The sequence below is a fragment of the Rhinoraja longicauda genome, chromosome 9 (genome assembly GCF_053455715.1).
Source record: "Rhinoraja longicauda isolate Sanriku21f chromosome 9, sRhiLon1.1, whole genome shotgun sequence".
Taxonomy (NCBI): domain Eukaryota; kingdom Metazoa; phylum Chordata; class Chondrichthyes; order Rajiformes; family Arhynchobatidae; genus Rhinoraja; species Rhinoraja longicauda.
This window is the reverse complement of record NC_135961.1, coordinates 61,123,139-61,137,109: the sequence shown is the minus strand read 5'-3', so window position 1 is coordinate 61,137,109 and position 13,971 is coordinate 61,123,139. Positions and strand designations below refer to the sequence as shown.

The following is a 13,971-nucleotide window of genomic DNA, read 5'->3' as shown; positions in this document are numbered from 1 at the left end:
GCCAGCCACTCTTCCATGGCAGTTCACAATCTCCCACATTACATTTTTGTTCATCTCCAAATTCACAAACTGTTCAAGTCACAAGCAATTCTCAGGAATAAACTCTGGTCATGCACAAAAATGAAATTGATGAAGAAATATTTTATTTCAATGTGATTTTTTTTGTTTGTCTATTTAAAGCTCTGCAAGTTTAGTATTAATATTTATATGTATATTGATCCAGTAACTTAATTTGATTGAGCGTTTTAAGGATTGTTAGCAAGTGCTTAATTCAAATTAGGGCTTGTAATTTTCTATGTGTATGAATCAATTTGATAGACACAGATTGTGTCTAATAACATCTTTGAAATAGGAGATTGATGAGGGAAATGTAGTTGATGTGTATGTGGAATACCAAAAGGTATTGGGTAAACTGCCAGTATTGGGCATCACGACTGAACTCCAAAGGACACTTTGGCATCACTTAATCTGTTAAATTGTGAGAAATGGAGGGGTCTGAGGATTTTTTTTTGCACTGAAACAAAGCGCGCAATGAAGTTGTTCAGGAATAATACTGCAACCAGTGCTTTTAGGATCAGGTAGTAAGAGGCAGTTGGAAAGCAAGTGGGTGAGGAGGGCTATCTGGATTGCTGCTGCAAGCTGCTAAAACTCATGGGCCAGATCACCTATGTTATAAGCTTTCTGTTAATAAGTATTTTCAATTTGCTAAATTAGGGCGAGAGTTTTAGTGGCTACTTGCAGCCGCCAGACTAAAATAATAATGGTCAACTTGGTTTCAATATTTAACAGTAATTAACAAGCATTTGACTGTATAATTCTTAAGCACACGCTACGCAAGCGCAAGTAACTTTTCTGCTTTTGACAGCAGACTTAAATACTTAATGTGTAGTGCAACATTACTTATTTTTAACTCAAACATTAGCAATTAAATTGTAATATGTGTTTGCAATATATGAACAAGATGTTCCAGCTGAAATTTAAATAAATATCCATTGTTGAAAGTATCTTTGAGGATTCCTTCAGTGGCACTGAATATAGCAAAGGCAGGAATATAACCACCACATAGTTTACATTGTCAGATAATTTTGAGTTTTTATACTTGCCATTTTGTCTTGGCAAAAGTATTACAATACATTGACGTTTATACAGTGATATTTTACAGCATTTTGGCTTGTAATTCCAGACTGACATGGCAATTTTAAACTTTTGTTTTGCTGTAATAGGCAAAAAGCTTGTATTGTTATGTCAGTAGCTGAAAAGGTTTAAGCCATAACTCTGGGTTTAAAAAATGCCATGTCCATTTCTTAGGCAATTGTTTCAGTAGAAAATGTATGGAGATTTCATTTGACATGCTTACCAGCAGCAGTAGCACCAAGCTGTGTTGCTTGGGAAGTAGTGTGTGGGGATTGTGTGGGGATTGTAAGGAGTAAGACCTGTGTGATCTCCCGGACTAGTTTCGATCGCCTAGCTTGGGGTCGGAGAGGAATTTCCTGGATTTTTTCCCAAATTGGCCTGGGTTTTTTATCCGGTTTTTCGCCTCTCCCAGGAGATCACTCAGTTCTTTTGGGTGGGCGGTTGGAGTAGCGGCCGGGCGGTAGGTTTAGTAACTGAGCGCGGGGCTTTGTTTGGAGAGTATGACTGCCAGGGCAGTTTTTTGTTCTGGGTGTCAGATGTGGGGAATCTGGGAGTCTGATAGTCTTCCAGACATCCACATCTGCGCCAGGTGTGACGAGATGGGGCTCCTAAGGGACCGTATTAGGAACCTGGAGCGGCAGATTGATGACCTCCGTCTGATCAGGGAGAGTGAGGAGGTTATAGATAGGAGTTACAGGGAGGTGGTCACTCCTAGACCACGGGAGGTAGACAAGTGGGTCACTGTTAGGGGGGGCAAGGAACAGAGGCAGGGACTAGGGAGTACCCCGGTGGCTGTACCCCTTGGAAATAAGTACTCCTGTTTAAGTACTGTTGGGGGGGACAGCCTACCTGGGGGCAGCGACGGTGCCCGGGCCTCTGGCAAGGAGTCCGGCCCTGTTGCTCAGAAGGGAAAGGAAGAGGAGAGCAGTAGTAATAGGGGACTCTATAGTGAGGGGGTCAGATAGGCGTTTCTGTGGACGCAGTCGGGAGACCCGGATGATGGTTTGCCTCCCTGGTGCCGGTGTCCGGGATGTGTCTGAGCGTGTCCAGGATATCCTGAAAGGGGAGGGAGAGGAGCCAGAGGTCGTGGTACATATAGGTAGGATAAGGGAAGAGGTCCTGAAAGGAGAATTCAGGGGGCTAGGAAGAGAGTTAAAAAAAGGACTTCCAAAGTAATAATCTCAGGCTTACTGCCTGTGCCACGCGATAGTGAGAATAGGAATGGAGTGAGGTGGAGGATAAATACGTGGCTGAGGAACTGGTGCAGGGAGCAGGGTTTCAAGTTTCTGGATCATTGGGACCTCTTCTGGGGGAAGTATGACCTGTACAAAAAGGACGGGTTGCATCTGAACCCGAGGGGAACCAATATCCTGGCGGGGAGATTTGCTAAAATAACTGCGGAGACTTTAAACTAGTACGGTTGGGGGGAGGGACTCAAACACAGATAGCTAATAGGCAGTGTGTGAGGCAGGAGGCAGAAAAGGGAAACACTCAGACCCAATATGTAGGAGAGAAAGAAGGGAAAAGAAATAAACTGAGAATAAGAAATGATGGGTCCCTTAAATGTGTATATTTTAATGCTAGGAGCATTGTAAGAAAGGTGGATGAGCTTAGAGCCTGGATTGACATCTGGAAGTATGATGTTGTGGCGATCAGTGAAACATGGTTGCAGGAGGGTTGCGATTGGCAATTAAATATTCCAGGATTTCATTGTTTCAGATGTGATAGAATCGGAGGGGCAAGAGGTGGGGGTGTTGCATTGCTTGTCAGGGAGGATATCACAGCAGTGCTTTGGCAGGACAGACTAGAAGGCTCGATTAAGGAGGCTGTTTGGGTGGAACTCAGAAATGAGAAAGGTTTAGCAACACTTATAGGGGTGTATTATAGACCGCCAAATAGGGAACGAGAATTGGAAGAGCAAATATGTAAGGAGATAGCAGATATTAGTAGTAAGCACAGAGTGGTGATTGTGGGTGATTTCAATTTTCCGTATATAGACTGGGAATCACATTCTGTTAAAGGGCTGGATGGTTTGGAGTTTGTAAAATGTGTGCAGGATAGTTTTTTGCAGCAATACGTAGAGGTGCCTACCAGAGAAGGGGCAGTGTTGGACCTCCTGTTAGGAAATGAGATGGGTCAGGTGACGGAGGTATGTGTTGAGGAGCACTTTGGGTCTAGTGATCATAATGCCATTAGTTTCAATATCATTATGGAGAAGGTCAAATCTGGACCAAGGGTTGAGATTTTGGATTGGAGAAAGGCTAATTTTGAGGAGATGAGAAAGGATTTAAAAGGAGTGAAATGGAAATTGTTGTTTTATGAAAAGGATATAATAGAGAAATGGAGGATATTTAAAGGTGAAATTTTGAGAGTACAGAGTCTTTATGTCCCTGTTCGGTGGAAAGGAAAGAATAATAATTTGAAAGAGCCGTGGTTTTCCAGGGAAATTGGACACTTGGTTCGGAAAAAGAGGGAGATATACAATAAATATAAGCGGCAGGGAGTAAATGAGGTTTTTGAGGAATATAAAGAATGTAAAAGGAATCTTAAAAAGGAAATTAGAAAAGCGAAAAAAAGATATGAGGCTGCTTTGGCAAGTAATGTAAAAGTAAACCCCAAGGGGTTCTACAGATATGTCAATAGCGAAAGGATAGTGAGGGATAAAATTGGTCCATTAGAGAGTCAGAGTGGACAGCTATGTGCTGAGCCGGAAGAAATGGGGGAGATATTAAACAATTTCTTTTCTTCGGTATTTACCGAGGAGAAGGATATTGAATTATGTGAGGTAAGCGAAACAAGTAGAGTAGTGATGGAAATTAGGAGGATTAAAGAAGAGGAGGTACGGACACTTTTGAAGAATATAAAAGTGGATAAGTCTCCAGGTCCTGATAGGATATTCCCTAGGACATTGAGGGAAGTTAGTGCAGAAATAGCAGGGGCTATGACGGAAATATTTCAAACGTCATTAGAAACAGGGATGGTGCCGGAAGATTGGCGCATTGCGCATGTTGTGCCTTTGTTTAAAAAAGGTTCTAAAAGTAAACCTAGCAATTATAGACCTATTAGTTTGACGTCTGTGGTGGGAAAATTAATGGAAAAGATACTTAGGGACAATATATATAATTATTTGGATAATCAAGGCCTGATTAGAAACAGTCAACATGGATTTGTGCCTGGAAGGTCATGTTTGACTAATCTTCTTGAATTTTTTGAAGAGGTTACCAGGGAAATTGATAAGGGCAAGGCTGTGGATGTTGTCTATATGGACTTCAGTAAGGCATTTGACAAGGTTCCACATGGAAGGTTGATTAAGAAGGTTAAATCGTTGGGTATTAATAGTGAGGTTGCAAGATGGATTCAACAATGGCTGAATGGGAGATACCAGAGGGTAATGGTTGACAATTGTATGTCAGGTTGGAGGCCAGTGTCTAGTGGAGTGCCCCAAGGATCTGTGTTGGGTCCACTGTTGTTTGTCATTTACATTAATGATCTGGATGATGGTGTGGCAAATTGGATTAGTAAATATGCAGATGATACTAAGATAGGTGGAGTAGTTGATAGTGAGGTAGATTTTCAAAGTCTGCAGAGAGACTTGGGCCTTTTGGAAGGGTGGGCTGAAAGATGGCAGATGGAGTTTAATGCTGATAAGTGTGAGGTGCTGCATTTTGGTAGGACAAATCAAAATAGGACGTACAGGGTAAATGGTAGGGAATTGAGGAATGCAGTGGAACAGAGGGATCTGGGAATAACTGTGCATTGTTCCCTGAAGGTGGAATCTCATGTGGATAGGGTGGTGAAGAAGGCGTTTGGTATGCTTGCCTTTATAAATCAGAGCATCGAGTATAGAAGTTGGGATGTAATGTTGAAATTGTACAGGGCATTGGTGAGGCCGAATCTGGAGTATGGTGTGCAGTTCTGGTCGCCAAATTATAGGAAGGATGTCGACAAAATGGAGAGGGTACAGAGGAGATTTACTAGAATGTTGCCTGGGTTTCAGCACTTGGGCTACAGAGAGAGGTTGAACAGGTTGGGTCTTTATTCTTTGGAGCGTAGAAGGTTGAGGGGGGACTTGATAGAGGTTTTTAAAATTTTGAGAGGGACGGACAGAGTTGACGTGGGTAGGCTTTTCCCTTTGAGAGTGGGGAAGATTCCAACAAGGGGACATAGCTTCAGAATTGAGGGACAAAGGTTTAGGGGTAACATGAGGGGGAACTTCTTTACTCAGAGGGTTGTGGCTGTATGGAATGGGCTTCCGGTGGAAGTGGTGGAGGCTGGCTCGATTTTATTATTTAAGAGTAAATTGGATAGGTATATGGATAGGAGGGGATTGGAGGGTTATGGTCTGAGTGCAGGTAGATGAGACTAGGTCAGGGAGAATGGTCGGCGTGGACTGGTAGGGCCGGACAGGCCTGTTTCCATGCTGTAGTTGTTATATGTTATATGTTATTCTTTGCAAAAAAAAAAAAAAAATCAAAATGGCAAACTGCCAATTAAATTAGCAATTGGTTGCTGCGCAAATAATCTGGAGTTGCTTTCTGATAATATAGTCTTTGTAGATGTAGGCTATCGAGATGTTAAGAGAATTAATTACATTGCGTGACAATGGACCAATGCCTCATTTAGTTGTGGTTCACGATTCTTGATCCGAGCAATATTGTTGCAAATTTAAAGGTGGTTCTATATACATAAAGTAGGAGACTTGTATGTAAAGTAGGAGAATCTCTACAAACTCTTTCTTGGGGTCTAAAACCAACCTGATTTTCCCAGTCTACCTGCATATTGAAATCGCCCATCACCAAAGTGGCATTACCTTTCTTACATGCCAGTTTTAACTCCTCCTGCATCTTACACCCGACATCCGGGCTACTATTTGGGGGTCTGTAGATAACACCAATTAGTGTCTTCTTGCCTTTACAATTCCTCAACTCAATCCACAGTGACTCTACCTCGTCAGTCTCTATGTCTTCCCTCGCAAGGGACTGAATTTCATCCCTCACCAGCAGAGCTACCCCACCGCCTCTGCCCACCTGCCTGTCCTTTCTATAGGATGTATAACCCTGAATATTAAGTTCCCAGGCCCGATCGAGGAACGACTCAGTTTCTCGGACGAACCTGAGGTCATCCACTTGCTTCTCCAGTTCCCCCACACGGTCCTGCAGGAGCTGTACCTGGATACACTTCTCGCACTTGTAGCAGCCAGAGGCACCAGCAGTGTCCTTGACCTCCCACATCCTGCAAGCATCACACTGACTCAGCTTGCTTGGCATTTCCTTCTTGCGTCTCACCCTCTGCAGCGTTAGGTGTGGCGTCCTCCCTCAGCCTCCTCGCCAAAGACTCGCACTTTACTCATAGGGCACTTCGCTTGACAGGGCTGCACCCCTTGAGCAAGCCTAGCTTATACCAGATGGTAAATTGATTATTATCTTTTGCATACTAAAGATTAGTTAAGACCAGTGTTGCGATCAACAATTTAACAAGTTTATATAATAAACAGATCTTTACCTTTTTAATTCTAGGTAACATCAGCAATCGGTAGTGCCTCGGCAACGCCAAGGATGGCCACCTCAAGGGTCACTTTCAAAATAAAGGGAACTACACTTCCAGGTATTCTTTAGGCAATTGAAAGATAATCAGAATATTTCAATGTCCATGCAACTAATGAATGAAATCACAAATAAGAACACAGAACTTCACACTTGAGGGATAAAAATGCTTCATTAAGGAATTTTTCACACGTTATTAAATTTGTACAATTGATCCAATCTCATGTCATTGTTTGCATCATTTTATCTGGTTTTTATTATTGCCATTTTTTTTGGTAGACAGATGTCATATTGAGTAAGATGCCACGTGCGAGAGGAGCTCAATGGATCAAGCAGCATTTAGGGAATGAATAAACAGACAACATTTCGGGCCAGGACTCTTATGCAGGCTGATTGGAATGGGTAGTGGAGGAAACTGGAAAAGAGGAGTGGGGCGGACAAGGTCTGGAAAGTGATGAGTGAGGAGGATTTGATTGACAGATCGGTGTAGTAAGTGACAAAAGTTTGATGTGACAAAAGTGTGTCAGATGGGGAGAGGAGGGGTGAAATGTAAAGTTGGAAAGGGAGATGTGGGTGGAAGGAGTCAAAGGGGGGTAGAAGGGAAAAGAGGGACTCAGAGATGGGAGATGGGTACGAAGGAACGGAAAGGTGCATGGGGGTGGGATGAGGGGAGAAATAGGAACGCTCCACACTTGGGCATGGGAAAGAGGGCATACTGATTACCTGGCTTATCACTATGCTTGGTTTTGATGAGGTTTGGGTACTGTATTTACCTATTTTGCTGTTTAGCACTTTGATGGTTGCATTACTAAAATAACTTCCATTTCGGTGTACGGTTTATGGAATTAACCTCTTGTATTTGAGTGATAATGAATTGTATTATAAGCATGCTTGGCGGAAGGTGATTGCATAAAGTTGGTCATCTAAGTAGATTTGGTTACAATAAACATGCATCACTGTAGCTTGCCTTGAGCCAATAATTTGGATAATTGTAAAATAGGACTTGTCGTTGGCTATAGGTATGCCCAATTATGTGTTATGAAGCTTTGCAGTCTTAAGTTTTTATTACCATAATAATATGGTAGCCATAACCAATTGAGGAACGGTGAGATGTACCAGAAAGGCTACCTTGGTAGATTGCATAATATGCAAGTTGGAAAGGGTAGGGGAAATGGTTCATGTTTCAAATTAATGGCTTTTCAACAGAATGGGTAAAATACGATATAATAATTTAGAGAGGAAGGTGCCTGGAACAGTTTGCATGGGGAGATGGTAAAACAGATAAGATGCCAACATTTAAGAAGCATTTATCTGATGCATAAGCAGGCATAGAATAGAGGGATACCCACCACATGCAGACAAATGGGAGTAGTTGAATTAGCATCACGGTTGACAAAAAGACCTGATCATCTGCTGTGCTTAACTATGTTCGAACTGTACAGGACTTAAGTGTACAAGAATTCTCTAAATGTTTGGTTTTTGGGGGGATTACATGAGCTTTTAATATGAATAGGTCAACCTAACCGACTATATTATAAGCCAGTTAATTATATAATCAATGCTTAGCCAAATAATCAATTTTGGGGTAGGTTAGTTTTTTAGTTTAAAGATACAGCGCGGAAACAGGCCCTTTAGCCCAACGAGTCCGCACATTAACACTATCCTGCACACACTGGGGACAATTTCCAATTTTACCAAGCCAATTAATCTATAAACCTGTATTTGGAGCGTGGGAGAAACCAGAGCTCCCAGGTAAAACCCACACAGGTTACAGGGAGAACTTACAAACTCGATACAGACAGCACCCATAGTCAGGATCGAACCTAGGCCTCTGGCGCTGTAAAGCAGCAACTCTACCGCCGGGCCACCATGCTGCCCAATATGGAATTTTAGAATTTTGATCTGGTGATATTTTGTGTACATGACTTTTCCTCGTAATTAATTCAAATTGTTTGGTACTGTAGGTGAAGTGTTTGCCGTATGTGGGAATTCAACTGCGCTTGGCATTTGGTCTTGTCAGAAAGCCGTGTTTCTCGATCCCAAGGGAGATGATAAGTAAGTTCAACAATGTTTTTGGATTAATATAGTCAGATCTGCGTAGATGTCTTTTTGTAGTAAGATCATTCACTTTCCTATTGGTTCTGGTTCATTTAAGTGTTTCATTCCATCACTTGTTTATGAACATTATCGATATCTGTCTGGAGTGTAAAAATCCTGTCTTAAATTGGTCCTATGTGGCAGAGAGATTGTTTGAGGTTGAGGCTAGTGCATTTTGTTGACTAACATTTAATCTGAAGGGATAGTTAGATTCAAGGGTTATAGGGAGAATGGGGTTAGGAGGGAGAGATAGATCAGCCATGATTGAATAGTGGAGTAGACTTGATGGGCCAAGTGGCCTAATTCTGTTCTTATCACTTAAAACTGAAGAGGGTAAATCCTTCCAGGACAAAAGTTCAAATTGACCTCTTGTATGAAATGTCTGCAAATAATTTTCAGCCATTGGTTGATTTTGCTCTATTTTCTTGAACCTTTTATTGATATATTAAGTACTTTGGCTTTTACCGTGAAAGGAGAGTTTTGCTATGCTTTTGTTTTTTGGGTTCGACTCTGACAGTATGTGTAGACTCTTATCACTGGTCTTTGGAGTAAATGTTTCATGGATTGACATCTTTAAGTGACTATTTCAATATATTCTACAATTTGAACCAGATACCGTTTCCTCTCATATCTATCCCACCTCTACTGTTTTGAAAATCAAGAAACTACAAGGAGGAGACTTTCCTTCCTGGTGTTTGTCAATTGTAGACATCTATTTTTAGGAGTAGTTGCTGGATCAAATGTCTCCATGACAAAGTTTCATGTTTGCAGTGACTGACGCATGTCCTCGCTTTTGAGATGAAAGCTTAATTTTCTTTCAGTTCCATTTCCTTGTCAATCTCCAGGCCAGTTGCAGGTTAGCTCCTGGTTTAAAATGGTTTCCAAGTACTAATATATTTTTTTAATGCTCTAACCATTTGATTTGCGAAAGCCTTAAATGTTATTCTTAAATATAACCTATTGTATAATACTTTTTCTTTCCTCAGAATAACATGGACTGCAACAGTTAATCTTCCAAGAGCCATTCTTTTCAAATATCGATACTTCAAATGCTATACTATTGAGCCCAAGGTAAGACCCATTTTCCAGACAATCCGAACTGCCATGTGATTTTTAAACATTCTGTAACAGAATGTTGTATTACCTAACCTCCAATTTTATTGCCTAAGCAGTTACAGTGACTGATGAATATTGCTTACTTGAATTTTACTCTGCTTCGATACTGGTGCAAGAATAATGAGATTTTCCACAGCTGAATGATATGCTGTTTTCTGTTAAAGGATAATTCTTGGGAGAAGGATAGAAAATTGGATAATTTGGGGATTTAAAAAAAGGCAGGGTTTTGTTTTGTCCCTAAACTTGTGCTACTAAAAATCCTTGTATTAAGCGACCATTGATACAGATGGTGCTTGTTATTTGTAATTTTGTTTGTGCCTTGGTGCTTTTGCGTAAACCTTGTGTTGGGGAATGATTTGCTGGTTGAGGTAGCATACTGTATAATTCTCTTATTCTTTCTTTCCACTTTGGCCGTTCCACTCTGTGTTGTCACAGATTTCCTTTGGCAAATGTATGCTCTTGACCAATGATGTTTCTCAACACTTGCATTGGGGTTTTAAATGTAATTTTATTATGGAATCTTTTAAAGCTGTGATAATCTAGCATTGTCCTACCTATCCTGCTCTGTTTGCAATAGTTTGGCTACTTTACATGCTGCTTTCTAATTGAATCCATTTTGATGGTCAAATTGTCACGATTTTTTTGTTTCTGTTCATTTACAAAATGCACCCTTGTTTGAAATAACCTGCACTCGGTTTTAATTAGCCTTCATAATTGGATGTATATTCAGACCCAAATTTGCATGATAACCAAAATATAAAAATCAACAAAAATGGATTGATGTGTGAAATAAATGTACGCTATTATTAGTGTTGCCACTAAGATTCCTATGGCGCATATAATGGTGGCAACATGGAGGTTTTCTGGCACTTGAGGGGTTGCGTCCTTCCAAACCTGGGTTGTGGCTGGAATGTATGTTGAGGAATACATAGTTGAAGCGCTGGCAATTACAGGTTTCTTACTCTTGACAACGGTGGAATCAATTCAAGCTGAATGATGCGTCGGACTGCCTTTGGCTTGAAGAGAAAGCTTTAATGGCTCTATGTGCTGTCGGCATAGTCAGTTTAATAATTTGCATAATTTTTGTTTAAAATTTGCAATGAACTAACCAGTCCTTCAAGGAGGAAACCCATGGAATGTTACGGTTGATTTTTGTGTTATATTTTTTGTTCTCCAGGTGAGTGCACCATATCTTTATTAATCAGTGCCTAGCATTAACATTGGGCGCGCCCAGGATTAATGCAGCAGAATACCTTTGGAGCACCGCTCTCTGCTTGCCCACCAGTGTATTTTTATGCATCTACTCCTTGAAATGTTGCAAGTGAATTCGGAAATTTTTGTTTTTTAAACCACAGGCCAATGCACCCAAGAAAATGCATTAAGACTGCTTGATATGTTTATGAGTCCTTCTAATTAGCAGAGAGACGATAGATTTTATAAGCCTCTGGTTTCAGACCGAAATCCTGAAGATGAAAGGACAGTTTTCTAATCTGTACAGTTCCTTGGTCCTTTTTACATAATTTTAAGACATTTATAGTAATTTCTTTGAGCAATTTGTTTTGTTTTGAATCAATATTTTGAGATTCTAATTGAAGAAAAGTCTTCGTCCAAATTACAATAACTGCATTTTGTACCGTTTATTGCACATGGCATGTTTAATTTAAAATGTAATGCTTCAAATCCTGTGTAGTAAATAGCTGTGCTGAGCAACTCCTCCAGACCTGAAGGCCTGTTCGTAGGCATCCACAGTGGTGTTGTTCATTCAGCCAGCCAGTTGGAGGTTTATGACAATAACCCGGCAAAAACCTGCACTTGGTTTTAATTGGCCTTCAAAAACATTGCCAACACTTCTCCCCCCCCCCCCCCCCCCCGGGGAACTGATGGGATCTGTGGCAGAAATGTTAATATTGATAGTCTGCAATAAGCAATTCAGATCTGCATCTGTTAATTTTCTAATAGCCTGTGCTACGGTTTATCCAGTTTTATTTTGGTTTCTAACCTCAGAAGCTATTACCTTGGGCAATCATGTCATTGCATGAATGGAAAAATTGTAAATATTCTACCAGAAGTAGTTTAAAAACTTGTATCTCTTGACATCCAAATTTGCATTTTCTTCTGGTCCTTTTGTATTATTATAAAGGGCTTTAATCCTTTTTATCACTTGACTCAGAACCCTGCTGATCTTCGGCAAGTGCTAGTCAACAAGTGGGAGACTCATCCTCAACCACGGTCATTTAATCCGTCGGGTATGTCACTACAGTGTATTGAGTTTGTTATTTGCCGGATTGGCAATAGCAAGGGTACTTGTAATAAATTAAGCATTGGACAATTGTAATTTAACTTTCAAATTTGAAGTATATTTTTAATGCAAGTCTTCCCATATTTTAAATGCTGTGCAAATGTATCTGTTGTGTGGAACAGAAAATGTGATCAGCAACACATCTAAACAGTCATCCTTTCCTACCACCTACCCCTTAACCCAATGAAACACACGTTTTCATGCTTCTGTATGCTTCCCCTTGCAATCTACACCCAGGATGTTCCCAGCCAATGTTATGAACAGAATATCCTAGAGTAAAAGACAAAAAAATATTTTACGACAAAAACTTCTTTGTTAGTTCTGCTTCGTGTTCTGTACTTCAGAGTACGGAATGAGCTTCTTACGAAGCAATCCATCACATTGATTCTAATGTTAAGATTTCAACATCGCACCAAGTTCCTGCTACATTTTCTTTGGATCTTTCATACTGCCCATGCTTGATACATGAGATTGAAGCTGAAACTTTCCCCAGATTTCTGCCATTGTGCCTCTTGTCTGGATAAAAGTTAACTTCACGGCAGTTACCCGCGCAGCCTTTAATTTTTTTTTCTTTTTCACTGCATCAACCTTCTCAAGGAAAATATGTCAAATCCTATTTGGTGCTGTTCTCTAATTAGCTGAGTTGTAATCTGGAGCTGGCCACATGAGAAATAGGAGATGAGTTTTTCTTCCTTCTGCATTGATGTATTTAAAAAGCTGTGGCACCATACCGCTCACCATGACTCAAAATGGTCTGACCATACTTTTCCAATTTGGTACCATTGCAATGGCAAGTCTGAAAACCTAATTAAGTATTGGCAAAAAAGACCTTTGTCAGTGTAAAGTGCACATAAAGCACGATAATTTGTGCTTTTAAAATTTCATGACTTGAATTCAAGGCCTTTTTAATTGGTGCTGCTAAATGAAGCACTGTTAAATACAATGACATTTACACTAATCTTTTATTTGTGGGAATTGTATTGGGCATTAATAATTCCACTTTTACCAATTGCCCACTTTTGACAATGGCCAACCTTTGCCCCTAAAATTCTCACATTTGTTTAAAATATTTTTTATAATTCAGCTGGAATTTTTTATAATTCAGCTCCACCCTAGTGATTTTTAATTAAAAATTATTATAGCCATCTGATTTCCATTGCGCATTCTATATTTATCATATTTTATTGTTATTTGGATCTCTGCAAAGTGCTATTTTATACTCTGTATTCTGTTTCTTCCTCTTGTTCCCAATAAACACACTGCAGTTAGAAGAGCCACAATGTAGTGTCTTCACTAGCCTTCCTTCCAATTCACCCCCACTGCACACCAGCCTCCCCACCACAACTTCTTGAATCCAGCTGAATGCTCTTGTATGAAGCACCTGATCTTCTCGCAGCTGAGTGTTTATGATTGTTAAATTGGTGTGTAGAGGCTGTGAAAAGCATCATGCACTTGGCTGGCATAGCAAAACAGCTTATTGCTGATTCAGTGCACTGCCACCAAATGTGCTATTTTGCACTTAACTTGTAATTAAGTTTTTATTAAGGTTTGGATTTTTAAATACAGACAAAGGAAGCAATTAAAACGTCTATGAATTATAAGGTTGAGAAGAATTAAATTGCATGTCACAGGTGAGTACAATATTTAGCAGGTAGTACATCTCTGTGGATCATCTAGAGACAGCAAAACATGAGATAATGAAGAAAAGGGTTGATCATGCATGCTCAAACAGTGCACAGTACCCCAAAGATGTTACCGCTGTTGTTCAGACAACACCATCTC

General features: G+C 40.3%; 1 protein-coding gene across 2 annotated transcripts in view; it reads left to right on the top strand.

The window, feature by feature from the left end:
- gpcpd1 (glycerophosphocholine phosphodiesterase 1) overlaps positions 1-13,971 on the top strand; it is a 48,749-nt gene that overhangs the window by 5,456 nt on the left and 29,322 nt on the right. For both annotated transcript variants that reach the window (XM_078405613.1, XM_078405614.1), the window contains exons 3-6: positions 6,651-6,738; positions 8,642-8,732; positions 9,761-9,845; positions 12,061-12,136. In XM_078405613.1, coding sequence (XP_078261739.1) covers positions 6,690-6,738; positions 8,642-8,732; positions 9,761-9,845; positions 12,061-12,136 — 301 coding nt within the window. In that variant the 5' untranslated portion in view covers positions 6,651-6,689. The remainder of the gene's footprint in view (positions 1-6,650; positions 6,739-8,641; positions 8,733-9,760; positions 9,846-12,060; positions 12,137-13,971) is intronic.